At 37.2% G+C, this 27,218-nt stretch overlaps 1 protein-coding gene across 2 annotated transcripts in view; it reads left to right on the top strand.

The window, feature by feature from the left end:
- Positions 1 to 27,218, top strand: part of PLCB1 (phospholipase C beta 1) — a 670,290-nt gene that overhangs the window by 418,561 nt on the left and 224,511 nt on the right. For both annotated transcript variants that reach the window (XM_072800101.1, XM_072800102.1), the window contains exon 4: positions 7,244 to 7,381. In XM_072800101.1, the coding sequence (XP_072656202.1) occupies positions 7,244 to 7,381 (138 nt within the window). The remainder of the gene's footprint in view (positions 1 to 7,243; positions 7,382 to 27,218) is intronic.

Genomic DNA, 27,218 nt, shown 5'->3' with positions numbered 1-27,218 from the left:
CTTCTCTGTGGCCATTCCCAAGAATAACCAAACCCTTAGCCAAGTGGATATGTTCATATTCAAAGGGAATATTTTGGGGGATGGTTGTTTTTACATTTTTCCCTAAACATTTTTTTTATTTTATATTTCAATAGCATATTAACTTTAGCTCTATCAATTCATGCCTGGCACCTTTGAACTACTTTATTTTGGATGGAGATTCATAGGCAGGCCAACTATATTTTCTTTTCTCTATTGGTAGATTTATTTGTACACTCCAGCTCCCCATGAGTGAAGACTGTCTTGATACATTCATCACCACTCTATCCAAACAAACATAAATGATCTTGTTATAATACCATTGTGAAATCTGAAGGACAGTACTTTATCTGCTCTTTTTTTCTTTCTAGTATTTGCCTATAGTCACTTTCTTTGTCATAGTCAGTTTGTTTTCCTCTTGCTCCCTCCATCTAAAGGAATGGCTGAAAAATATCCAAGCCTCCCTCACCTTTCACTTACAGGAAAAAAAAAAAAAAAAAAAAAAAAACGCCTACACATCTTCCAAGTCTTCCTCTCTGCATAGGAGAATGTTCACAGCACTGTATTTCAGAATTGTGGTTCATGCAAGTGGATGGTGTTTTATCTGAAAAGGGTTGCTGGCTATGTCAGCTGCCTAAGCTACTGGTACATCCTGAAGAGAATGACATTCCTCATCACATTCATTAAAAGGAGAGAGAAACTTTCATTTTATTTTTTTAAGATTTTATTTAAATTCCAGTTACTTAACTTACAGTGTAATATTAGTTTCAGGAATGCAATATAGTGATCTGATACTTTCATGCAACACCCAGTGCTCATTATGCCAAGTTTAGTCTTTAATCTCTATCACCTATTTAACCCATCTCCCCCATCTTCACTCTGGTAACTGTCAGTTTGTCCTCTATGGTTCAGCCTATTCCTTGGTTTGCCTTTCTCTTTTTTCCCCTTTTGATAATTTATTTTGTATCTTAAATTCCCCCATTTGAGTGAAATCGTATGGTATTTGTCTTTTTCTAACTGATTTATTTCACTTAGCATTATATTCTATAGCTCCATTCAGATTTCATTCTTTTTTACGGTTGAGTAATATTCCACTGTGTATATATACCACATCTTCTTTATCCATTCATCAATTGATAGACACTTGGGCTGTCTCCATTATTTGGCTATTGTAAATAATGCTGTTATAAACTTTGGGGTGCATGTATCCTTTTGAATTAGTAATTCTTCTGTTCTTCAGAGAAATACCTAGTAGTGTGATTGCTGGATCAAGGGTAGTTTTACTCTTAACTTTTGTGGAACCTCCATACTCTTTTCTGGAGTGGCTGTGCCAGTTTGCATTCGCAACAGCAATGCAAAAAGGTTGGTTCCCTTCATATCCTTGCAACACCAGTTGTTTCTTATGTTGTTGATTTTAGTCATTCTGACAGGTGTAAGGTGAAATCTCATTGTAGTTTCTATTTGCACTTCCCTGATGATGCGTGATATTATCTTTCCATGTGTCCACTCGCTGTGTGTCTTCTTTGAAAAAATGTCTATTCATGTCTTCTGTCCATTTTTTTAAAAGATTTTATTTATTTATTAATGATAGACACACAGAGAGAGAGAGAGAGAGAGAGAGAGAGAGAGAGAGAGACGGGGGCAGAGACACAGGCAGAGGGAGAAACAGGCTCCATGCAGGGAGCCCAACGCGGGACTCGATCCCGGGACTCCAGGACCATGCCCTGGGCCAAAGGCAGGCGCTAAACCACTGAGCCACCCCGGGATCCCCCTTCTGTCCATTTTTAATTGGATTATTCATTTGGGAGATGATGCGTTTTATAAGTTCTTTACATATTTTGGATACTAACATTTTCTCAGACATGGCATTTGCAAATATCTAGGGAAGAGAAACCTTTAAAATGAAAAGTGTGAGGATAAGTATTGATTCTAAGGGAATTTGTTAATCTTTTTTTTTTTTTGAGAGGCAAATATTAAATTCAAGTTTTTGATGGAGAACCATCCTGGATATTATGTTATATTATATTATGTTAATATCTTTTTTTCACAACAAAATTTGAATAAAGCATAAAAAGAGATTGCTCTGCCTTCAAAGAAATGGTAGCTTAGTATCTACTAAGTTTGGCCATACTTTTTAAAAGTCACTTAAATAAACAAGGAATCTGTCACTTTATTTCTGACTATTTTACTGTGTGTTAATGGAAAGACTTTCATATACTTGATCCATTATATGAAAGATGGATTAAAGTTACATTCATACAACTGTAATTCATGTTGAAAATATTGCATTAAGTGCTGAAAATAAAATTAACCAATATACAGATTGTTCCATAAGCCTAAAATCCAATAAACATATATTTCATGGGGCTGAGTAGGGTATATGTTCTGTACCAAAATTTTTCTGGTGTCAAAAATGAAATGTACAGATCTTTAAAAGGTATTTTATCTTGCAGATATCAAATATACAAATAAAGTAGCTTTCCTTTAAAAGTCATATTAAGGAACAAAGCTTTTAGCTCTTTGAAAAATCATCCTTTGGCTTGTGTTTATCCCTTCCATTAATTTCCAACGTTTTAAATGATACAATTATAGTAATACATGCTGTAATGGCGCCATGTGTCTCAGGTATAGAATGGTCTTTACTTTCTTCATTGGTCTATTACCTAGAAATGAGAGTTATTAACTTGAGTAACTTTCTTTGCAACAGACATGAAGTAATTTGATCATGAATCCTGATGATTGAAAGAAAGTGAGCTTATTCAGTCAGACAGTCTCCATTTTGTAACCCTTAGGGGAATGGAAGTGATCTAGGACTTAACTCTTGCACAGTGTGGTTAAATTGTAGCTGCCAAAATTCTTAGTTGTCTGGCTAATTCTAACCGTAGAGACATATCAGTATATTCTCAGGGGAAAGCAGGCCTTGAGTGACAGCTTAGTGAAAATACGAAATTCCAAGTTCATCTCTTACTGTTTTCTGAGCTATATTCTTTAGTGTTCTCCAACAGATAAATTTAACATTATTACAGAATTGTAGAGATAGCTTGTTTTCTTTATAAAAATCTCAAGGAATATATATCAATCACAGGGACCAAGAAATGTGTTTGAGTTTGGTAGTAACCTGAGAAGGTAAATACTTCTCTGGAAACTGGTTAGGATATTCAATCAATAAGAAAATCTCAGACAGGGGCACCTGGGTGGCTCAGTCAGTTGAGCATCCAACTCTTGATTTCAGCTCAGGTCATGATCCCAGGGTCTGAGATTGAGCACTGCTTGCAATTCTCTCTCCCTCTGCCCCCCTCACCGCCCCACTCATGAATATGTGTTCTCTCTCTCTCCCCTTCCTTTGAAAGAAAGAAAGAAAGAAAAAGAAAAGAAAGAAAGAAAGAAAGAAAGAAAGAAAGAAAGAAAGAAAGAAAGAAAGAAAGAAAAGAAGGAAAGACAATCTCAGACATAAAATCCTTAGTAGGATAGGTTTTTAGGAGAGGGTGATTTTCATGCAAATTGTGTGTACGGTTTTGTTATTGTTACTACTTTAATTTTATTCATTTTTGAAATACAGCCACTCATATCCCCAGACTTGAGACTGATGTACCCAAAAACAATATTTTTTCAAGGTATTTCTATTAAATTCCTTCTACCTATAAGGACCTCCAAACACTTCGGTGCCTTTGCTATTTATCCTCCCAGATAATTCTCCCTTTGCCTATTTTCTGAGTGTCTCCTCTGCTGAAACAACTGAGGGCAGCTTTCAGTACTTGAAAGGAGAAATATTTTTTTTCAGTATACCCTTCATATGTCAATATGCTCAATAATGAACTCGGGTTTGAGGCTACCATGTCACCTTGGGATATTGTGTTCAAAATGAGAAAACTCAGAGTATAGGTAAAAAGAGAAGTCGCTTGTTAAGGGGGAGAATACTAGTATAACCCAAGTTTGATGTTAATAAAAATATAAAGGAAAAGGACTTGTAAAAACAAATAAAATGACTAATGGTAGGAAAGATAGTAAAATACAGTTTAAAAATTGGTATGGTCAGTCACCAAAAAAGGACATTAGTAAAGAACTTGTTTATTACATACTTCAAACAATTTCTCTATTTACTTCCAGAATTACATAATTTTAAAATATTGTGGTTTCTATTGAAAGAATATTTCTCAAATCTTACTGTGCCTGTAGTTCATGCTCAATACTCTTTTTTATTATTTATTGTACAACATCTCAGATGTAGAGACACTTATATACAGAATGGCTTCTCAGATACCTGCTCCTCCCTGACCTCCACACCTAGTCCATGCAGTTCTGAGAGGGGCACTCTTTAATCAATAACTATATAATAAGTGGGAAAACCTGTTTTTGAAAGACATGAGAGGGCAGCCCAGTTGGCTCAGCAGTTTAGCGCCACCTTCAGCCCAGGGCGTGATCCTGGAGACCCGGGACCGAGACCCACCTCAGGCTCCCTGCGTGGAACCTGCTTCTCCCTCTGCCTGTGTCTCTGCCTCTCTCTCTCTTTCTCTGTGTATCTCATGAATAAATAAATAAAATCTTTTTAAAAAATAAATAAATAAATAAATGACATGAGAATTAGTAAAGTAATACGGACTGAACAGAAGATGCTCTGGTTTTAGAGGCTGTGAGCCAGAAACCTCAGACAATGACCAAAATCCATTCAAGAAATGTATTTTGGTCATCTGAATGACCAAATCTATTTTTCTTATAAATCACAATATCGCAGATAGACTCTGTAATTGTTGATTTTAAATTTGTTATTTATAATTAAAGTTTCAGATGGTTTCTAAGAATTACCTTTCTCTTCCAAGTATGCATACAAAAAAATTAAAAGTACTGATCATTTTCTTTTCTAACCATGCTTCAAACGTGTTCAAAAACTATGATGCAAACGAACAAAGCAAAAAAAGTGACAAACAAAAATACAAAGAATGAGCTGGTGGTAGCCAGGGAGGTGGGTGGGGGGAATGTGTGAAATAGGTGAAGGGGATTAAGAACAATTATCATGATGAGCCCTAAGAAATGACCAGAATTGTTTCATCATTATATTTTATACCTGAAACTAATATAACACTGTATGTTAATTATACTTGAATTAAAAAATAAGTAAATCAAAATGTTTAAAAATCAGGATGCAATTAATCATTTCACAGAACAGCTAGAATCATTCTTTATTAGTCTTCACAAAAAAATCCATTCTTCCTGAATCTTTTCCTTTAATCTTTCATTAATGCTAGAATGCTAAAAATTTCCCCCCCCCTTTTTTTTTTTTGCTATTGCTTGCTTAATAAAATTTCTCCTCTATTCCTCTCCTTTTCTAGGTCATGCAAAATGATGTTCTGGTGATAATATTTGATCTTTCTAGGAGGCCTGATGTTTTTGATAAGTTCCCAACTTGTTAGTGGAGTTGAGGTTTTAGTTATATTAGGCACACCTCTGAAATGGATTTTTCTCTTCATAACTTACCTGAAAATGTTCCTCTTTATGTAGACAAACAGAGGAGAAAGTTTTATTAACTAAGAAAGAATGAATGGCAATAGATCAAATAATTGAGCCGGAAAGGTTTTATTTTCTTTCTTCATTTTTGTTAAAAACCCACTTTTTCGGGATCCCTGGGTGGTGCAGCGGTTTAGCGCCTGCCTTTGGCCCAGGGCGCGATCCTGGAGACCCGGGATCGAATCCCACATCGGGCTCCCGGTGCATGGAGCCTGCTTCTCCCTCTGCCTGTGTCTCTGCCTCTCTCTCTTTCTCTCTGTGTGACTATCATAAATAAATTTAAAAAAAAAATTAAAAAAAAAACCACTTTTTCTTTGTAAGAATGCAAATTCTTACATGAATTTGTGAATATAAACCTCAGCAAGGAGATCAAAATAACCAGGCCCTGTTGGCACAGAATTTAGCTAAATAAATAAGAATACAAATCTATTCCTTGCTCAGAAGCTGGCTGCAGATTTGCTAAGTGATTGATTTGATGTTAATTTTCTGCATGAACCTCTCATTTCCAATGAGAGGAACAGGAATTCAGCCAAGGTGAATGAGTCCTATTTTAGGTCTTACTTCAATTTGGGAGGTTCAGAAACCTCCATTTCCCAGCAGGACTAGATCTCCAAGGAATCCTTACTTATGATATCTCAAAGAATGGAACTTGCTCTGAAAAGATCGCAGAAGTTCTCTATGTCCAAATCCCAGTACATTCTGGCAGTGGAATTAAAATGAACATATTCATGGCAGGCGCCGCCATTTTGCCCAGCTAACAGCCTGTCTTTACAATGGAACTCAGTGTTGGAGAAGGTGCACTCTGTGACTCTCAGCCATGTTTCCGCCTCACGCCTAGATAGCATTACCATGTTTTGATTCTACACGAATCACCTTCTTCTTCTTAATGTGTCATGAATTGAGGAGACATTTTGTATTTCAATATGCGATTCGTGGGATGATTGGAGGAAATAAAGGGAGAATTATGGCACATAAAAATATGCTACTAAAAGATGTATGACAGAGCTGTTGACTGAGGACCATAAGTCTTATTTTTTTCCAAGTTTATTGAGGTTAGTTACCATATAACATTGTGTAACTATAAAATGTACAACATGATGATTTGATGCACGCATATACTGCAATATAATGCTGATTGCCACCACAACATTAGCCAACACCTCCATCACATCACATAATTACCATTTCTTTTTTGTGGTGAGAACATTTAAGATCTACTCTATTAGCATCTTTCTAGTACATAATACAATATTAACTATAATATTAATTGCCATGCTATACATTCAATCCTTAAAATTTATTCATCTTGTATCTGGAAGTTTGTACTCTTTGAATAAAATCTCATTTTCCCCACACCACTGCCCCTGGAATGAACCACTCTACTCTTTTTTCTCTGAGTTCAGCTTTTTAAAAAAATTCTTTATGTAAGTGATATTATACAATATTTGTCTTTCTCTGTATTGCTCATTTCATGTTATATAATCCCATGAGGACCATAAGTTGTAAGAGATTTCTCAGAAGAAATTCTCTCTCTACAACCTTTCATCAGGTTACTCTACCTGTCTGGGCCATGATGGGGTTTGGGATTTCAATCATACTAATTTTTAGTAAGAATAAAAAGCAATTTTGTTTTGCAGGCATTTTGGATCTAATACTTTTGAAACTATGCTACCATGTTGGAATCTCTAGTTATAGACTAACTTTTTCAACATTTATTATCTAGGACCCCAAATTACGTGAACTTTTGGATGTGGGGAACATCGGACGCCTGGAGCATCGCATGATAACGGTGGTGTATGGGCCTGACTTAGTTAACATCTCCCATTTGAATCTCGTGGCTTTCCAAGAAGAAGTGGCCAAGGTATAGTGGATGGAAACTCCTGACATTTGTCACCTCATTCTGAATCCTTATTATATTGTACTGATGCCTGCAAAAGACTGGGTTTTTGTCATATTTAACATGTCTTAAAATTACATCTAAAAATAATTCAGCTGCTCAGGTAGAAGTGTAATTCAAATGCCTCCAAATAATGATATCTACTAAGAATTATGGAGATTTTTCATCAAGAATAAGACTGATGATAATCAGTCTGATCATCTGATATAATTTATTTGCAGGAGAAAATATAAGTGAAACCAATTTTTAGTTCCCTAAACATCTTGTCCCCACACATTGTGTCTTAACCTCATTCCATAAAACTTCTGACCTGATCTCCATTCAATCCTCTCCTTGAGCAGACATCCTTAGCACATTTTTAACTTCTTTTACTGTGTGCAGTACCTAACCCACCACCATACACATGGTAGCTGCTTAATGAATATGAGAAGGTATTAAACACTTTTAAGATAAAAATTTCAAATAATAATAATAAATAACATCTATTCAGTTATAGACTAGGATGGTAAATTAGACAGGGCCTCTCCATTAAGGACTTGCTAATTTACTAATATGGCAGGCCTTTCGGATACATGCAGAAATAACTAGAATACAGGCAAGATCTATCAAATGAGAAGCTATCAATTTCTGGGAACCCTGGGCTCAACTTTGATGCTTTCTCTGGACCAGTTCAATTGCCATGAAAAGAGTACTAAAATGAACATATTGAAAGAAGAGCTTTCTTTGTTCATGTTTATAGTTCATAGGATTTAATGATGATCTTTATCCTTCATACCTTTCCTTCAAGAGTTAAGAAAATGAGTCAAAGAATTATTTTAAGTTTGTATGTTATATCTTTGCCCTTATAGAACTTCTCATGTGGAGGATAACTATGGGGTCATGTCAAGCCAGTTATCATTATGATTTATAAATATTTTTTAAATATTTTATTTATTTATTCATGAGAAACACAGAGAGAGAGAGAGAGAGGCAGAGACACAGGCAGGGGGAGAAGCAGGCTCCATGCAGGGAGTCCGACGTGGGACTTGATCCCGGGACTCCAGGATCACGCCCTGGGCCAAAGGCAGATGCTTAACTGCTGAGCCACCCAGGGATCCCTGATTTATAAATTTTTAACCCTCCATGGTCTGACAGTTCTCTGACCTACACCAAAAGTAATGATCTGAACTCTAATTCTTTAGTGATCATGGTAGAGGCTTATTTCCAACATTTACATAACATCAACTCTATTTCTTATAAAGGAATGAATGAAATGCGAGCCAGTTTTCACAGTCTGAAGTCTTTGGAAACTACTCTCCAAGACTGTGTTACAGACCTAGTCTATTTTCCTTCTAAGAACCAAGTCACCCATTTGCTTCTGAGGTATAACTTATTTTGATGTTTGGAGAGACTTCAGTTTTATGAAACATTCAGTGTGATAGCATTATACTTGCCTAGCAAGAGTTTTTATTCTGGTATACTATTGGTAATCTGTGAGTTGTATATAGTTCATTTCTCAGTATATGACTGGATGGTTGAATGGATGAATGAATATATGTAAATACATATTAATGATTTACAAAATATTTTTAAGATATCTTCCCCAAATGCAACCATATTCAGCTTAAAAAGTAACCAATTCAGGAGATTCATTAACTCTCAGAAACATCCAATAAGTGACAGTAAGTTTTAGGGAGGTTTTTACTAAGAATGAATATAGATTTTATATTACAAGCCAATCTACATATCTTATACTGCATTAAACCTTTGCGCAGTTATGTTTAAAACATATTCAATTTCCTTCTCTCTGTACACTCCTACCCATTAGTTTTCTTTAGGAATTTTGATTTCTGAGTTCTGTAATATTCTCCATGAGGACTGTATCTGTAGACATTTTTCCAGCAGCAAATTGATGTTCCTGGTATAATTAATGAAAATACAGAATATGTTTTGCCTTCCCAGTAAGGTATTTTTTTTTTCCCTCACTGAAATTGCTCTGTCAGCAGGTTAAGATTTGCAAAGACCATTTTACTCCCAAAACGTACTTTCCCTCCTTCTAATTGTTAGTATTGTCTCATAACATCACACCTTTTATTTAATCTCTGGGGCCAGTGTACATGGTGCTTTGTGTAGTGCCAATGCCAAAGGAGTCAGCCTGTCTCATTATGTAGAGCGCTTGACAGAAACCTGAGCTGCTTTGAAACTCGAATGTCTCCAGAAGAAATTATTTACAAAGGAATTCTGGCTTGTTCATTCGTTCAACACAAAGTTGTCAGTTTCCTTCTCTACGCCAACCACAATTCCAGTGTTAAGGATACAGCATTCTAGAATGCTGAGAGCCAGTGTTCTGGGAGAAATAAACAGATAAATCATAATGATGAAGGAAACATATTGTAGGTCAGATGGAAATCTGTGTGGAAGAGTAAAGCAGGAAGAAAGGATATGGGGGTGGGAAAAGAGGGTTACTTCTTTATGGGGTGTGCAGGGAGGGCAAAAAATCTGAAGGAAGTTGCTCAGTTATAGCAGTATCATATATTTCTGAGAAATCTCTTGGATCAATTTAAAAAATTAGTCAGAACTACGACTTGAACTTACCCAAATATATTATTCTAGATTTGTATGCTTTATTTCTTAATAAACATAAATCACTTGAATTTGAACTTTTTATTTATTCTTTAAGACAAGTGACTTCTTTAAGAAAAGATTGATGGAAGAGAACACTTTCAATTTTTCTCTCTGTAATTGGACTACAAACATGGTATCTCTTGCAATTATACAACAGTGATATTTTTTGTTAAGGAGCTTGACTTTCCAACTACTCTATACTCTAAGGATCAGCTTTCCCTGCTCCCTGGAGGGGCAATCCCTTTAATGTGCCAGAGAAATAGAGGATTTCACATTAGCCCTCTGAAATAGAGCACATGTGGGGGTATATAGTAAGAGTCCAGTTTTTATCATGTGCAGATTGAGGTCATTATTAGACGCCCAAGTGGATATGTTGAGTTGGATATATGAGGCTGGAATTGGTGCCAAATATAATATATTAATTTAGAAGTCATCAGGTTATAGATAATATTTATTTATTTATTTATTTATTTATTTATTTATTTATTATATAGATACTATCTAATGAGACTGGATGAGATCAGCCAGGAAGTGACTGAGGATAGAGAAGATGTCCAAGGCCTGAGTCATCAGTACTCTAACATGAAGAGACTGAGATATGAAAGAACCAGAAAAGGAGGCCAGTGAGGAGGCAATGAGATAGTGTGTGTAATTGGAAGCCAGGTGAAGAAAATATTTCAAGATGAGTAAAGTGGCCAACAATAGGGTCCGATGCTGCCCAAGATGAAGACCAAGAATGAACCATTGCATTTAATGACATAGAGATCATTAGTGACTTTTATTAGAGTAACTTCAGTGGAATGGTGGAGTCAAAAGCCTATTGGAATGGGCTCTGGGGAATATTGGCAAGAGAGAGAAAAAAAATTCAAAAATGATTGCTCTTCTTAGAAGTTTTGATGTTAAAGGCAGCAGAGAAATGGGAAGCAAGGTCCAGAAATGGTTTTTAAGATGCGAGAAGCAGGGCAGCCCATGTAGCTCAGTGGTTTAGCGCCGCCTTCAGCCCAGAGTGTGATCCTGGAGACCTGGGATCGAATCCCATGTCGGGCTCCCTGCATGGAGCCTGCTTCTCCCTCTGCCTGTGTCTCTGCCTCTCTCTCTGCATCTCTCTGTGTCTCTCATGGATAAATAAATAAAAATCTTGAAAAAAGAAAAAAATTTAAAAAAAAAAAAGGTGTGAGAAGCAACAATATACATGTATGCTAATAGGAATGGTCCCATAGAGGGAAAACAAAGTGCCAAGGTAGGAGAGAAGACTTGTAAGAGCAAATTCTTGAGTAGAAGCAGTAGGATCTAGTGCAGAGCTCAGTAAACTACAGCCTGGGGGCCACTTCTGGCCCACCACCTCTTCTAAAACTTTTATTGGAACACAGCAATGTCCATTTGTTCACATATTGTCTATGGCTGTTTTGGCTAGACAGAGATGAGTAGCTGTGGTGTAGACCATATGGACCACAAAGCCTAAAAGATTTACTATCTGATTCTTTATTTAAAAAGTGTGTTGACCCTGTTCAGAGATTGAGTACTTAAGCTCAGACAGGAGAAAGAACATTTCCTCAATAAGAAAAGGAAAAGTGGAGCATGTTGTTATAGATGCTAATAAGGGGTACATGTGGAGAAAGTTGAAGACATTTTCTGATTGCCTTTACTTTCTCAGTGACGAAGGACACGGAAGTCAGTGGCTGAGTGTAAAGACAATCTGAACCCTCAAGCCTTTTTCAGCACCAGTTGGTACATTTCTTTCAAGATCTGACTGGTAAGATTAAAGTAGACTGCAAAGAGTCGGATCATTCACATCAGCCCCCAAAATAATGTTGTTATATGCATATTAACCAAAATGTAAATTCTTCCACTGGTCAAGGAGCTTGAAGATAAAATAATTGTCTTCCACTTGCTCAGTTCTAGCCCCTCGTTTGAGGGAAGAGGCTACATAGAAAGAGACTTCTAGTATGTACTACCCCCGGTGGTCATAGAGTCTAAACAGCATTGTGTACGTTGTAAGACAGATTGCTCTGATCTAGAGGCTGAGGTTCACAGGATTGCCATATACCGGTGTTTACCTTCAGGTCTCAGGTATTCAGTGATAACTGTTAGGAGATCACCCTTCCCTGAGAGAAGCTCAGCAAGAACGCAAATCTGTCTCATGATTATCAAAGGGGAATCCCAGTGTGCAAAGACAACATGTCTTCCCTCTGAGTTCTAGTCCCTTTCCATGGCTGGGTTCCTAGAAGTCATCCCCTCTCTCACCTCCCCAACTCATATCTCCAATCTTTGTTCAATGCAATATATTAGTGACATAACTTATCACCCTAAGAAAAAGGATTGGAGATTCAGGCTGTGATAGTCAGTTCTAGATGTTTGACACTCTGATTGGCGCCCTGCATAGACATACTGTTGAACCACTGCCTTGTTTGGTAAATTTCAAATTTCTAGGTGTTGCTCCAGTGTATTAAGATGCAGTGGATTGAAACAGCAAGGATCCATCCAGTGGGTTAAGAATGAGATGCCTAATGGCAGAGTTGTGCAGGGGAAATTTTTTGTTCAGATGCCATTGCTTTCAATCTTTAATTCTTTATACACTAAATTCTCTGAAGCATTTTATAAAATAGGAAAAACATGCTATTTACGAGGAACCAGATTATCTTTCAATTTTTGATTGAAAAGCACCAATTGTGACTATATAATTTGATAGATTTTGGAAAAAACACACCCATGTAAATAGCACTCAGATCAAGAAATAGAGCATCACCAAGTCTCCAGTGTGTAACCTACTAACATGTCCCTATTTTGACCTCCAACTTTATAGATTACTTTTATTTTTATTACTTTATATATATGAAATCCTTCTATATTTTTTACATGTGGTTATAGTTTGGTTCATTTCTTTGCTAAAAGGTATACTATAATTGATTTATCTATTCTATGGTTCATGAACATTCAGGCAGTTTCCAGTTTCAGGCTATTACAAGTAATGTTGCTATAAACATATGCTTTCTGTGAGATACGTGTTGCTGATCATAGGTTTTCATATGTTCAGCTTTGTTAGATAATGACATTTTAACAAACAGTTTGAGCCAATTGGTATTTTAAACAGTAATTCACACACAAAAAATAATGTTTTATAATGGATGTCTATATGTTAATTTATTACATTTTGATGTCGCAGAATAATGAGTTTTTCAAAGATATGCTCTATAAACTGAATGGCTGTTATTTTAAATGTTTCAGGGAACCTTTCCCATCTCTACAGCTATAAACATCATAGAAAATATAGTTCACTCATTTGAGGGTATAAACTTGGATTCCCTGGAAATTTTCCCTACCTTCATCCACCACACTAGATGCTTGCCCATCATCCAAATAACTTGCGAGCTCTCTGAATTTTCTAACTAGCTCTCACATCTCTTTCCTTATCCCTCATCTCCTTGCTATGTTGTTCAAATTTTTGACAGGTCTCACCTCTGGGAACCTTCTACCTACTTTCTTAGAACGCTCTCTTTGCTCTCAACTATATGTGCCCATCTGCATGAGAATGATTTAAAAAAAAAAAAAACAACCTTCAAACCTGATCATGCTTGAAATCCTTTTTATTACTTATTACCTACAAAATAAAGTTCCCTGTCTATTGAATTCATTAATTTAGTGAGCAAATATTTATAGAAGGCCTAGGATGCAGTGAGCACCTCAGTGGACACTGGGGATTGATTGCTCTCAGTTGCTGATAACTCATCACTTAGGCCCTTGTACCATTCCGCTCCAGTAACTCCTAACTACCTGTGGTTCTTTCTGCCTTTATAATTTTAATTTTGGTGCCTTCAGAATTGTGTGCCTTGTTAGACTTCTCTTCTCCATTTTGTCTACCAGGAGAACTTCCAAGCTTTCCTTAGGGGACTCAGCTTAAATACAACTCCTCCATCTCCCCCTCCATCTCATGATTTCCACAAATAATGGAGTTTACTTCTCTGCTGTTTATAGAACCCCATGTATATTTTCTGCATAATTTATCACACTGTAACTATCTGTCAGTGTATCTGACAACCTACCTTGGATTTGTGAGCTACTTAAAGTCAGAAACAATAGCTTAGTCATTTCTATGTTCTTAGGATCTAGCTTAGTGTATAATAGGTGCTCAATACATGTGTGTTTGGGGAAAAAAGAAAAGAAAGAGGGAGAAAGAAAGGGGAAAGGGGGATTTGGAGCCCTTAAAAACAACTGATAGATCATGAAAAACTTTAAGCCATGGGGATTTGGAACACATGTTCTCTGATTTTCTTATTTTATAGAGTTGAAGAAATTGAGGCCTCTTAGCTGCTACTCCAGGCCCTTTCTTCCCAGGATGGAAGAAAAGTTTGCCAAGGTTTTCAGTAGGAGAAAGGGATGACACTAACTACAATGACTTTCATCCTGTTTATCTGTCTCAAACTCAACCTTGTTCCTACTCATAGTTATAGTCCCTATCACACTCCCCCACCCACCAGTTAAAATGGTTCCAAAATGGCTTGGAGTAGCCAAATAGTTGAAGCTTTTTAGGTGAAGGGAATCAGAAAAGATGCTACAGAGAAGGGGCTTTTTTTTTTTTTAAGAAAAAAGAAAATATTGTCTACAAAATGAAATTGGAAAAGATAAGAGAAAGAGGAAGCAGTGAAGGGACCTGCCACAGCTACCACTAGCTGTTCTTGACGTAGAACTTGATTCATCAAAAACTTGGAATTCTCTTAGACATTCCTCCAAATTAATAGTATATTTATATATATGACATACACATTGAAATAAGATTTTTCAAACACTAATATATTCTGTACAAAATATTTATTTATATTTATCCCTTTAACTTTTTGAATTTAGGACCAATTTCTGGTGAGTGAGCAATGGGTGTAGATTTTATTTTCTTTAAACAAAAATGATTAAGAATAATAGAATGACATATCATATATTGTTTTTAGCAGTATACTTTAGAATATAATGGAAAATTGTGCAGGACCTCCTTGGGGGTAGAATATATATATGCCAAAAAGATTGACATTTATAAATGAATTATTGTGTTTTATGAGATCTTCATTCATTGCTATTCCTGACCGCCTCATACTAGCAAAATGTGCCTATGTCATCTTCAGATATTCCCCCACCTGATTGTAAATAAGGGCCAAGATCTTACCAAGTCAATGCACTACACTATTGGTCTTGGAGTTTTGTAATCGTGGATGTCCTCTGTTGGCAAATGAGATTCATTCCACATTCTACATTTGTATTTTGGATTAGTGTGGAGCAGATGAAAGATGCACATCTTCAACTTTTACATTGTGAAAATGTCACCCATATGGAATGTCCACATGAAGGTTTAAAAGTTCAAAATTCAAAAGACGGGCATTCATAATAAAAAGAAGAGGGAGGGGATCCCTGGGTGGCGCAGCCGTTTGGCGCCTGCCTTTGGCCCAGGGCGCGATCCTGGAGACCCGGGATCGAATCCCACATCGGGCTCCCGGCGCATGGAGCCTGCTTCTCCCTCTGCCTGTGTCTCTGCCTCTCTCTCTCTCTCTCTGTGACTATCATAAATAAATAAAAATTAAAAAAAATAAAAATAAAAAGAAGAGGGAAAAGGCAACTTGGACATTAATCTCTTCCTTACAGCCAGATAAGAAGCAGTAGTTGCTCTTCTGGTGATTGTAGAGGAAAGTGCCTCGCCTTCGGACTTCTGGGTGTCTTTCCTGCAATCCTTAAGCAAGAGCTTCTTTTGAGTGTTGAAGGGAGCCACACAGAAGAATGAATGCCAAACTGCAGGGAAAATATATCCTAGGAAACAGAAATGCTCGTGCTTTCAGGTATGGGCTGCTGTTAGTGCAAACCCACTTATCCCCAGAAAGGAAGGTCAGAAAACTGGTTAACCAGCAGTGCCTCCTCTTTCCTTCCAAACAGCCCATAACACAGAAATAAACTGTTGCCCCCTTGTTCCTACACCTCCCTGTCTTCTGAGGCTCACAACTGAGTAAGCCCCACTTGTCTACCTGTGTCAATTGCTTTGAAGCAGGAATGCAGATCAAAACAAACAAACAACAACAACAACAACCAAAAAAAAAAAAAAAACCATAATGTTTTTGGAAAGAAGATCTCTAAAAAATTTGGCTTCCTTGTTTAATTACTGGAGAAAAATATCTGGCATCATATGAGAGTGGCAAGTTGATCTGTGCCATCTACTGCTTTAATATCAGTTATCATTTTTCGGTTCCTAATGCATCAGATACTCCCAATGAACAAGCTGCCCCTGAGAATAAAAAAAGAATTAAATATTTTGTCAATAATTTTCCTAATGGCTATATAATGATAGTCATTCATTCATTCATTCATTCAACTAATACTCAGTTGCCTGCTGTGTACCAGGCATAATTTTGAGCACCAGGAATAAGCTAAATAGACAAAAATGATGAGAATCATTGTCTTCATGAAGCTTACATAATGGTGGGGGTAGGTTGACAATCAACATGACAAACAAGGCGGTGCCAGGTGCTAGAGAGAAATAAAGTAGGGAAGGGGAATAGGAAGTGTTGGAGAGGGGGAGGCATACTTCAGTTTTAAATAAATTGGTCAGATAAGATTACATTGAAGTGATGACTTTTGAAGAAAACCTTGAAGATGATGGAGTGAGTCAAATGGTTCTCATGGAAGAGAGCAGAGCCTGATACAGGTGTGTACCCAGCATGGGATAAGGAAGGATAGCAGTGGAGAAGTTGGGGGAGGGGTGACAGGTGACTTGGACAGTGGTGGGTGGCCACTGTAAGAATTTGGCTTCATTTCCCGTGACATGAGTAACTTACATCACTTTGAGCAAGGGATTAATTTGGTGCAATATATTTTAGCAAGATTGCCCTGGCTGCTCCATTGAAAAGCCATAGTAGGGATACAAGAGCAGAAACCACGAGAGCAGTGTTGGGAGTAGAGATAGTGAGAAATGGCTGGGTTCTGAATATACTTTGAGTTTAAAGCCGAGAGAAGAAAGAAAGAGAAAGAAAGAAAGAAAGAAGAAAGAAAGAAAGAAAGAAAGAAAGAAAGAAAGAAAGAAAGAAAGAAAGAAAGAAGAAAAGAGGAAAGGAAAAAGAAAAAAAGAAACTATACTGATGGATTGGACACATGGCATGAGAGAAAAAGGAAGCTAAGGATGATGTCAGTTTTGATGAAATTGCACTTCTTGAGATGGAGAGCCAATTAGGAGGAAAAATCAGAAACTTGGTTTTAAACATAAGATTCATAATAGTATCAGTCCAAAGCAGCAGAATAAGTACAGGTGTGGCCTGCTATTTGTCTTGAGATACTATGAAAATGATGGTAAAGTAACATAAATATACAGTGGTGTAAAGAATGAGATAGGGCACTACGAGATGACATGTTTCAATAAGTTTGCAGAAGAAAATGAAGAGGAAAGTGTGTGATGGAACAGAGTCTAGGTTCCATAGAGAACTGTAGCCAATAAGGTCACTGACCCACTGAGTGTCAGTGGAGAGAAGACGCTGACTTGAGAACTACCAGCCCAGAGGAATAGGAAGCAAGACTTGGGAATAAAAGAAGGGCAAAGAATTAAAGGTTATGGACAAAACTATCAGCCCCTCCACCTCCTCCACTTGCTCTGCTTTAAGAATTATTGATAACCAATTACTTCGCAGACCAAAAAGCTGAGAACTTGTTTGGTTTTTCTGTTTGTTTGTTTTTTGTGGAAGTGAACAAATTATTAGAAAAAGTCATGGTAGCCAGCATTGGAGTCAAGTATCCAGAGTAAAGCTCTTCTCATTCTAGAATTTGTGAGTACCACACCGTAGTGGCTGGCACCCACATGCCTACCCACAGGAGAGGTCTGCAAGCAGGTAAATCCCACTCACATACTCAGAGCTCCCAGTTGGCCCTTCTAATGTCCGCATTCAAAAATGTGAACTAGCATCAAAATGTCCACAGGCTATTGAGAAAGCCTACACTCTTGATTGATGAGGGAGGCCAAGACAGACAGAATAAGAAATGTTGATAGAAGATACAGGGATAATCAAGAAACAAATAAACAAAAAAATTAAAACAGGAACTATCTTCAGAGAGAATTTTAAATATATTATATTCATAAGATAAGAACAAGATGCTCTGAAAAATAGGCAGCAAAAATAAAGTGGGTTTTTTTGGAAATAAAAAATAAGATAATGGAACAAAAGCCAAATTCTACATAATGGTAAGAAGAGATGAAGGAAATCTCCCAGAATGGGGAACCAAGCAGAAACCACAGTGAAGGCAGAAAACAAGGAAATGTGAAAGACAAAAAGATGAAAATCAGAAAGAAAAGATAAGAGGCGCCTGGCTGGCTCAGTGGGAGAAGCATGGGACTCTTCATCTCTAGGTCATGAGTTTGAGCCCCATGTTGGATATAGAGATTGCTAAAGAGAGAGAGAGAGAGAGAGACAAAAGGTAAGAGACACAGACAAAATCAACCTAAAGAGTGTAGGAGAACACAGAAGACAGGAAAATATGAAATATATATTTCAAAAAGTATATATAAGAGCTAAAGACACTGTCTTAAAGTTTAAATAGAAGGTACTGGAATGAATGAGTTTCAAGCAATATGAGTAGAAAGCTGAAAGATATTAGATTAGTGTAAAAGGCTTTAAATTTCTTCTCTTCAAAAGAAAACTAAAGTAAAAGAAGAGAAAATGTATAAGAAAAGTATGGGTTTTTTTAAGATTTTATTTATTTATTCATGAGAGACCAGAGAGGGAGAGAGAGAGGCAGAGACACAGGCAGAGGGAGAAGCAGGCTCCATGCAGGGAGCCCGATTTGGGACTCGATCCCAGGACCCCAGGATCACACCCTGGGCTGAAGGCGGCACTAAACTGCTGAGACACCCAGGCTGCCCCAAGGAAAGTATTATCTAAATATAAGCCAGCTAAAAGCATACAGATATTCAACAACTAAAGGAGGAGCCCAAAAAGGATGTATGTTATGTTGGTATTAGGAATGTTCCCTTTTGAAAGTCACATGGTTTGTGGTATTGGAACTGTAACAAGTATGATAATCAGAGTCTAATATGTGACCCTGCAGAAAGTTATATTTGCATTTTTGTAACCATGTAAAATTTTTATTTTATCAGTTTTAAACTTTTAGAATCAATTTATATGCACATAATTGAAGTTAATTATGGAAACTGGACAAGATAAAAACATTTCAACTTTGATCATTTTAAAAATAAATTTAAGCTAACAGGAGTTGGAGATAAAAGGATTGGCAGGTAAATGTCTTCCTCTCAGAGAAGTGATACTGTCTTTAATTGGTGAATTAAGAAATGGCTTAATTTATGTTGCTTGAGATTGTAGAGGTGTCGGGGAAGAAAGAGCAGTGGTTCACAGAATTCTATCAGGAGGAAGGAGAAAGGGCAGATGGGAGATGGAATAGGAGATCAGAGCTGGATATTGATAGTTAAATTCTAAAATTGGTCAATCAAGAGAAAGCCGTAAAAATAGATTATTTAGAAATATGGATTAACCCCCAGGAATTTAAGAATAGAAATGCTGAAAATAGTTGTCAAGAAGCAGAGCTAGGGTAAGAGTATCACAAGTGATCATTGCTTTTTGTTGACAGCCCCTCTGAACAATTTTTTTGAAAACCTATGTCTGTGTTTCTTTGATAAATAATAAGTTTTTAGATTGCTACCATTTACTAAGTGTGTGTTGTGTCTGTCACCAATCTAAACATATAATATGAACTGTCTCCCTTAGTCGTCACAACAGCCTGTGAAGTAAGTCCTGTGATTTTCTCCTTTTTACAAGGTAAACGAATATTGGACAGGTTAAAAAAACTTGCCCAAGATGATTCTATCAGGCAGGGGTTACATTTGGCCTTGAGTAATAGAAAATCAAACCAAACATTAGCTTAGATAAATTAAGGATTTTTTACTTGTTTGCTTTTGCTTCCCCCCTCCCCTCATGCAGCAGGAAGCCTAAAAGTAGGCATTTCTGGCTTCGATAGAGGGACTCAAGGACAATAAGGCTGGGACCCTATAGTTCCCATGGTCATTTCCTCATAGATCAAGAGGCCTCTGCAGCTCCAGCCATTGCATGTGTGGTCCCAACAGCAAAAAGAACGGAGCCTCTATATCAGAAACCACATTTTCCTCCCAGACTTCTGCTAACATGTGGTTCCTCATGTGTCACATTACCACTCTAGCTGCTGAAGTTGTTGGAAAATGCAAATTTTTCAATTATTATATATTGCTGGCCTGAATAATGACAGGTTTCAGTGATGAGAGAAAGAGAAAATGGATATTAGGTAATCCTGAGCTGTGGGTCCCACAGCTAAGAGCAGAGTGGGGTCTGCAATCCAATAAGGTTTAGTTTTACATAAACTAGCAAAACCATCAATAATATGAGGGTCTCTAAGAATCATTACATAAACTAATGGCAGTATTTTAAGATTAAATTAGGAGACAAGCACAAGCTATATTCAAGATTCGCCCTTCCAAAGGCAGTGAGAAAATGAGCAAAAGGGAAGCAACTGGAGCCAAAGGCAAAGAGTCATTCTGCCGGTGGGGGAAGGGCTAACAAATAGGCTAGCGTCCTTACCAAGGGTCAAATACTCCTCCATTTAAAGGGAAAGAATCCAGTTTGTAAAACGATTTAAAATAAAGATGGGGATATAATTACAGTATTTAAAACAAATTGACTTCCAAATGAGAAAATTATATTTTAGCAGAATTCCATAGGTTAAGTTATAACTTAATGAGGAAGTACCTGTGTGTAGTTTACTAATCACATTTCAAGGAATGCAGTTTGAATTTTGTCAGATTTCATTTAATGGATAAGCAGCACCACCTTACTCCCAAGAAGTTATGATTGCTCCTTTTATTCCACTTGACGTACATCTTACCAAGAAATTAGCTGGATTATTTTTCTTTAAAATTTTTTTCACTTGATTTCTTCAAACAGAATTACTTTTTTAACAATAAACAATGCTATCGATTATAATTACAGACCCGCTCACATACATTTGCTGTCTTTAGTACGCAGCACACCAGGGGATTCAAACCAAAGTACTAATTAGCATTGACACTGCTAGGCTTAGAAGGCATTATAGCAAATGTTTTCATAAAGTGACATGAGGCTTTTGGAAAGAACCATTTCAAGAATATGGCAGGTTGATATGAAAGCCATGGAAAGGAAGCTTTAGAGGTTTTTTAGAAGGGCACTCGATCAACATTTTCTCAGCTGTTACAAATGAGCGATGACTCAGGAAACTGGCTGGAAGGGAAGGAGAGTGTTCCTCAGCTGATGCTCAAAATACATCTTGAGATTGACAATGGTATAGCTGAAAACCTCTCATCTTGAGAACTTTGCCAGAGCAAACATCTTCCTCTTTTCTTTCACATGCTGCTCTTTTCAGAGGCTTTATGCTTTTCCCTTAGAAAAACTCTCTTAATATTCATTCTAACTTGATTTTTCCACATTAAAGTTTTCCCATGGAACAGGGGAATGTCAAGAGGTGTTGGAAGAAGACTAGGGATATACTACATCTGTTACCTCCCAAAATATGGATCCTTGCACTGCCACATTTTGCAAACTGCACTCTACAACATGTGAACTCTACCTTAGGTCATCGGATACTGTGTACTACAGCAATCACTTAGCTGCAAAAAGATAATTGGGTAACAGTTCTTCAAGAATATAGCCCAAGGTATAAAGCAAAGCATAAAGCATGTCTATGAAGCCAATATAGATGCCCTAAGCTCTATTCCTAAACCTTCTTTATGTTACTAATTGGAGAGCCTCCTCGGCCCAATGCTGTACACAGTACTCTGAGTTCTTATAACTTATTCCAGCATGGTTCAAATTACAATCAGAAACATGTAAAGTGATCATCCAAAACCCTGTAGCCAAGAATGGAGATTGAACACCTATAACAATGAAGAAGACATAAAAATTAATTTCAAAAGGCATTAATTATAAGACATGGATATAATTCTCTTTCATTGACACATTCATTCATTCATGAAGTAACTCAAGTCAAAAGTGTGGATTTATTGCCCATTTCATTTTATAAAAGAATGGGACACAGAGCTATGAGATTCCACACACGTTATGAATGACACATCCTTTTCTTCCATCTGCTGTTTTCCATGATACTCCTGTGAATGGATATATGTAGTGTTTTTATTCTCTTCCATCCTTCTGCTCACTGCTTCTCCCCCAGTTCCAATGATTTGGCCTCTTGGATACTGCTGGGTTCTTACCTGACTAAGCTTTCTAGATGTAGACTAATCAGAGACTTTTGCCAGGATTTTTCACACATGACTATCTCTGGTGGGTGAGAAGTGCCATGTGTAACTTTTGGTGTAGTGACCATGAGAATGAAGCTGATCAGTGAAAAAAATATACCACCAGGTAAGATAGAGCAATGGAAAAGCAATAAAGAAAATCCCCTTTGCATTTAGGCCCCAGGTTCCTGATGTCTTATATTATACTTTTTTTTTCCTGCAGTTTGCTCAATTTTTCCTTCAATTACAGGAAATCTCCAGTGTCCCTGAGAAATTCTATTTCCCAGGCTGGTTTGAGCTGTGCTTCTGTCAGCTGTAGCTTAAAGGCATTTGAATCACATAGTCTTTTGGAAATAATTATGCACCCTTTTTTGATATTACATCTTTTGAGTAATACAGTTTTCTGTCCCAGTAGTGATTATACTGGGTCCTAATATTGCTTCCTGGTTTTTGTTTTGCTTTTAACTATATATTTTTGTTTTATTTATTTATTCATGAGAGACACAGAGAGAGAAAGAGAGGGAGAGGCACAGGCAGAGGGAGAAGCAGGCGCCATGCAGGGAGCCCGACACGGGACTCGATCCAGGGTCTCCAGGATCACACCCTGGGCTGAAGGCAGGCGCTAAACCGCTGAGCCACCAAGGCTGCCCAGTAACTATATTTTATTTGACAACCATTTCTCTCTGAGTATGAGATGAACATTTTGACTATAAAATATAAGCCTTTCATTGCCACCTAAAACAGAAACTGTACCAGAAGTTTTACCAAAATTCAAAATGCTCTATGTAGTATCATAAATGCAGTGACTTCTCCAACAGTCCTTTCTACTTTTAATGAAATCGTATTTATAACTCATAGACCATCTCGCACAATGAAAAGACTCTTTACTGTACCATTAAGACAAATGGTTAGTGAGATGAATTCTGATGCATGCCAGTAGGGAGAGAAATGTGCTCAGCCAGGCAGTGCAACTCTACATGAACGAGACAATGTTCCTTCTTACTCAAGTTCCAAAGTGTTAACTATTTATGAGTGGAGATAATGGGAATGACACTGTTACTGCCGATGGCAGTAGGGGTTTGCCAAAAAATAAAAAAATAAATAGATAGCTATATAAAATTGTTAGGACCAAAAAAAATAAAATAAAATAAAATAAAATAAAATAAAATAAGATAAGATAGTTAGGACCTACATGTGTCCCACAAATATTAACATGTCTTATATAATATTATTTTTTATTCCAGAAACCTTTTAAAAATTAATTAAATAGGGATCCCTGAGTGGCTCAGCGATTTAGTGCCTGCCTTCAGCCTAGGGCATGATCCTGGAGACCTGGGATCAAATCCCACATCAGGCTCCCAACATGGAGCCTGCTTCTCCCTCTGCCTGTGTCTCTGCCTCTCTCTCTCTCTTTCTCTCTCTCTTTCTTTCTTTCTTTCTCTCTCTCTCTCTCTGCATCTCTCATGAATAAATAAAATCTTTTAAGAAATTAATTAAATACAATAGATTGAGAGATTGAGGCTACCAAATCGGGCACTTTGGAAATACCTGCTTTGAGATTATTATCATTTGTCACTCCTTTTACTTTATTAGGGTAACCATGGACTCATAATTTCTTTGTATATCCAGTATTCCTTTTTGAACTTTTTTCTTTCCCAAAGAACTCACTGCATAAAGACATGTTTTATTTTTTTTTATTTTTATTTTTTAAAGATTTTATTTATTTATGATAGTCACAGAGAGAGAGAGAGAGAGAGAGAGAGAGGCAGAGACACAGGCAGAGGGAGAAGCAGGCTCCATGCACCAGGAGCCCGATGTGGGATTCGATCCCGCGTCTCCAGGATCGCGCCCTGGGCCAAAGGCAGGCGCCAAACCGCTGCGCCACCCAGGGATCCCCTAAAGACATGTTTTAGAGGGCAGAGGCCACATTCTGCTTCTTCTCTGTGACACCAGCTGCTTGGTATCAGGTCACAGCCATGGTCTTGGTGGGTGCTTTGCACGCCACAATGCTCCAGGTGCCATTTACAACATGCAGCCACTGTGCAGCACTTTGTTTCTATCGATAGGATTGATACTAACCACCGTCCTGTACTTGAGCTCAAATCTCAAACAAAAACTGCCCCACTCCTTTTTTTCCCCCACATTTCTCCCCTTTTCATAGACAATGAACACAAATATCCTAAAGGAGAAATGTGTTAAGAATGTTAACAGGAAATTTGCAGGAAAAAAAAGTGGAACAGCCCCAACGTATATAAAATGATACTCAACTCTGCTGGTGAATCAAGGATGCCAATTAAGACCACTGCAAGATCCCGCATTGCATCCATCAGATTTGTCAACATTTTCTGAAAGCTTGATAATAGCAAGTGAGAATATAGTAAATATGACAAAATGCAAGCTCTCCTACACTGCCAATGGGAATATAATGTCCTTCCCATTTTGGTGAGCAAGTATCAGCATGGTACTGATGAAGATAATATGGATTCTAAGAATTCATGATACTCACCCTAGAAAATCTCCCAGATGTGACTTAAAGCAACAGGGAATACATTTGTGCAAACAAAAAAATACATTTCTTCCTTTCTTCTGAAGAAAGAAACCATAAATTGTTCATCAATAAAATAATGCATTAATAAGTTATGCATTCCTATAGTAGAATAGCATAATAGTTAAGATTAATTAACTAGATCCATATGCAGAAGCAAGGAAATATTTAAGGGTATAATGTTGGTTGCCAATAGTCATTGGCCAAAGATGTATAGAGTATAATATGATTTATGTACCATTTTAAATATACATGGGTCCATGCCAGGGACCAGCAAACTATTTTCTATAAAGGGCCAGATAGTAAACACTTTGCCCTTTTGGCTCTGTTGCAGCTACTCAACTCTGCCATCATAGCCTGAAAACTGCCACAGATAATACGTAAATGAACAAGTATAGCTGTATTCCACTAAAACTTTCTTTACAAAAACAGGTGACAGCTTGATTTAACCCTCAGGCCTTAGTTTGCTGAACCTTGATCTATAACACATGAAAATAGATTTGATATTGATAACTACCTTTCAAGATGGAACTTGCTCCTGGAGAAAGGGAGAAGAATGAAAACAGGGAGAAGCACAGCATAGAATTAATCTGCACTGCAACATCTTAAGGATATATTATTTTTTAAAAGGACTAAAGTAAATATGGCACTATGTTGACACTTGTTACATTTTGATTTGTGCTAGTTACACTGTTTTCTGTATTTCTAAGTGTAAGAAAATACATAATACTGAAAGAAAAGAAAGGTAAAATAAAGACATTAAAATATTAAAGGTAACATAAATCAGAACAATGGGAAGGCGAAACGTCTTCTATTTCAAAAATTCTATTTCTTCTAGTAGACTCTGTCTTTGTCTGTATATCCCTTGCGGTGACAAGTTAAGCCAAGAAGTTACAAGGTGTGAATGCCAATGGGAGAAATTTCTCTCTGTTCTCAGAACTACTCATCATAGTCGAACTGCTGGATGATTGGCATTTGGATCTAGGGAAAGGTTTGAACATGTTGTGATTGGATCTCTCTTTACACTGGTCAAAGCAAGGGTGAATAAAAATCATGACCTACCTCTATCAAAGTTCCAAGTCTTTAGACCTGCATTTTGTGATTGACCTTACCCCTCTCTCCATCTTATCTCCTCTAGCATCATCATGATAGCATGCTATTAAGATGTTTACTTCATAAACACCAGAGTTTGATTCATCATCATAGTACAGTGGTAAGGTGTACAGATTCCAGCAGCAAATGTCCTGGGTTCAAATCTCAGGTGTGTCTGTATGAGCTGTATGACCTCATGCCAGTTATCAGATGCCTCTATGCCTCAGCTTTCTCATTTATACAAATGGGGTGTTAATAACAGAATTTATCTCATAGAGTAGTTGTGGGGATTCCATGAGTTAATTGCCAAATGCCTAGAACAGTAACTAGCCCTTAGCAAGAGCTGAAGCAGTGTTTTCTACAGAATAAAGTTAAATGGACTTATCTTTTTTATCTTTTGAACTGTATGAGCCACCCTAAAATTTTCTAGAACAAAATGACAGCATGCATGGTATCTGAGAGTACAGGGTTTAGAGCCCAAGAAACCAGTGATTTAGTTGTTAAATACCTGCCTTCGGCCCAGAGCATGATCCTGGAGTCTCAGGATCGAGTCCCACATCAGGCTCCCTGCATGGCCTGCCTCTCTCTCTGCCTATGTCTCTGCCTCTCTCTCTCTCTGTGTCTCTCATGAATAAATAAGTAAAAATCTTAAAAAAAGAAAAAGAAAAGAAACCAGTTATTTAATCCCAAATTATGACTTTTATCAGCTCTGAGAATTTAAGTTTTATAAGTGCTTTGAAACTTTGAACACTCCTCTGTAAAATGAGGCTAATAACAGCACCTATCCCCTGGAGAATTGTTATAAGAACTAATGAAGTTATTGGTTGCAAAAGACTTAGGTCAGTGCATAGTAAACACTCAAACAATACCTCTGAGAGTAATTGACAATTGTGAAACAATTGTTGGCAGTATTAAGCAAACACATAGATCCTGTGCCAAGCATGGTGGAACTGAAATGACTTTAGAAATAAAAGTGCGTTAACTTTGCGGCATGGTAGGAAAACTTAAGTGTTTATAATGGTGTCAATACTGGCATTTCAATAAGTGCACCAGAACCTCGTGGGGTGAGGGAATTGCAGGAACAATTTTGAAGATCTTAAGATACAAATATGTACATTTAAACTCCAGATGAAATTCCATGGAAGTTGACCTTCAGATCTATTTTCTCTAATTCAGGTCTCGGTTGTCCCCTTCATGAGAAAAGGTGGATCATAAGACAGAAAAATGTCATTTAAGAAGCTTCAGGTTTGAAATAGTAGAAGCTGAGCCAACCTTGGTGGCAATCATCAGAACCT

Source organism: Canis lupus, chromosome 26, assembly GCF_048164855.1.
Source record: "Canis lupus baileyi chromosome 26, mCanLup2.hap1, whole genome shotgun sequence".
Taxonomy (NCBI): domain Eukaryota; kingdom Metazoa; phylum Chordata; class Mammalia; order Carnivora; family Canidae; genus Canis; species Canis lupus.
The sequence above is the reverse complement of the archived record's forward strand: the minus strand, read 5'-3'. Positions and strand labels throughout refer to the sequence as shown.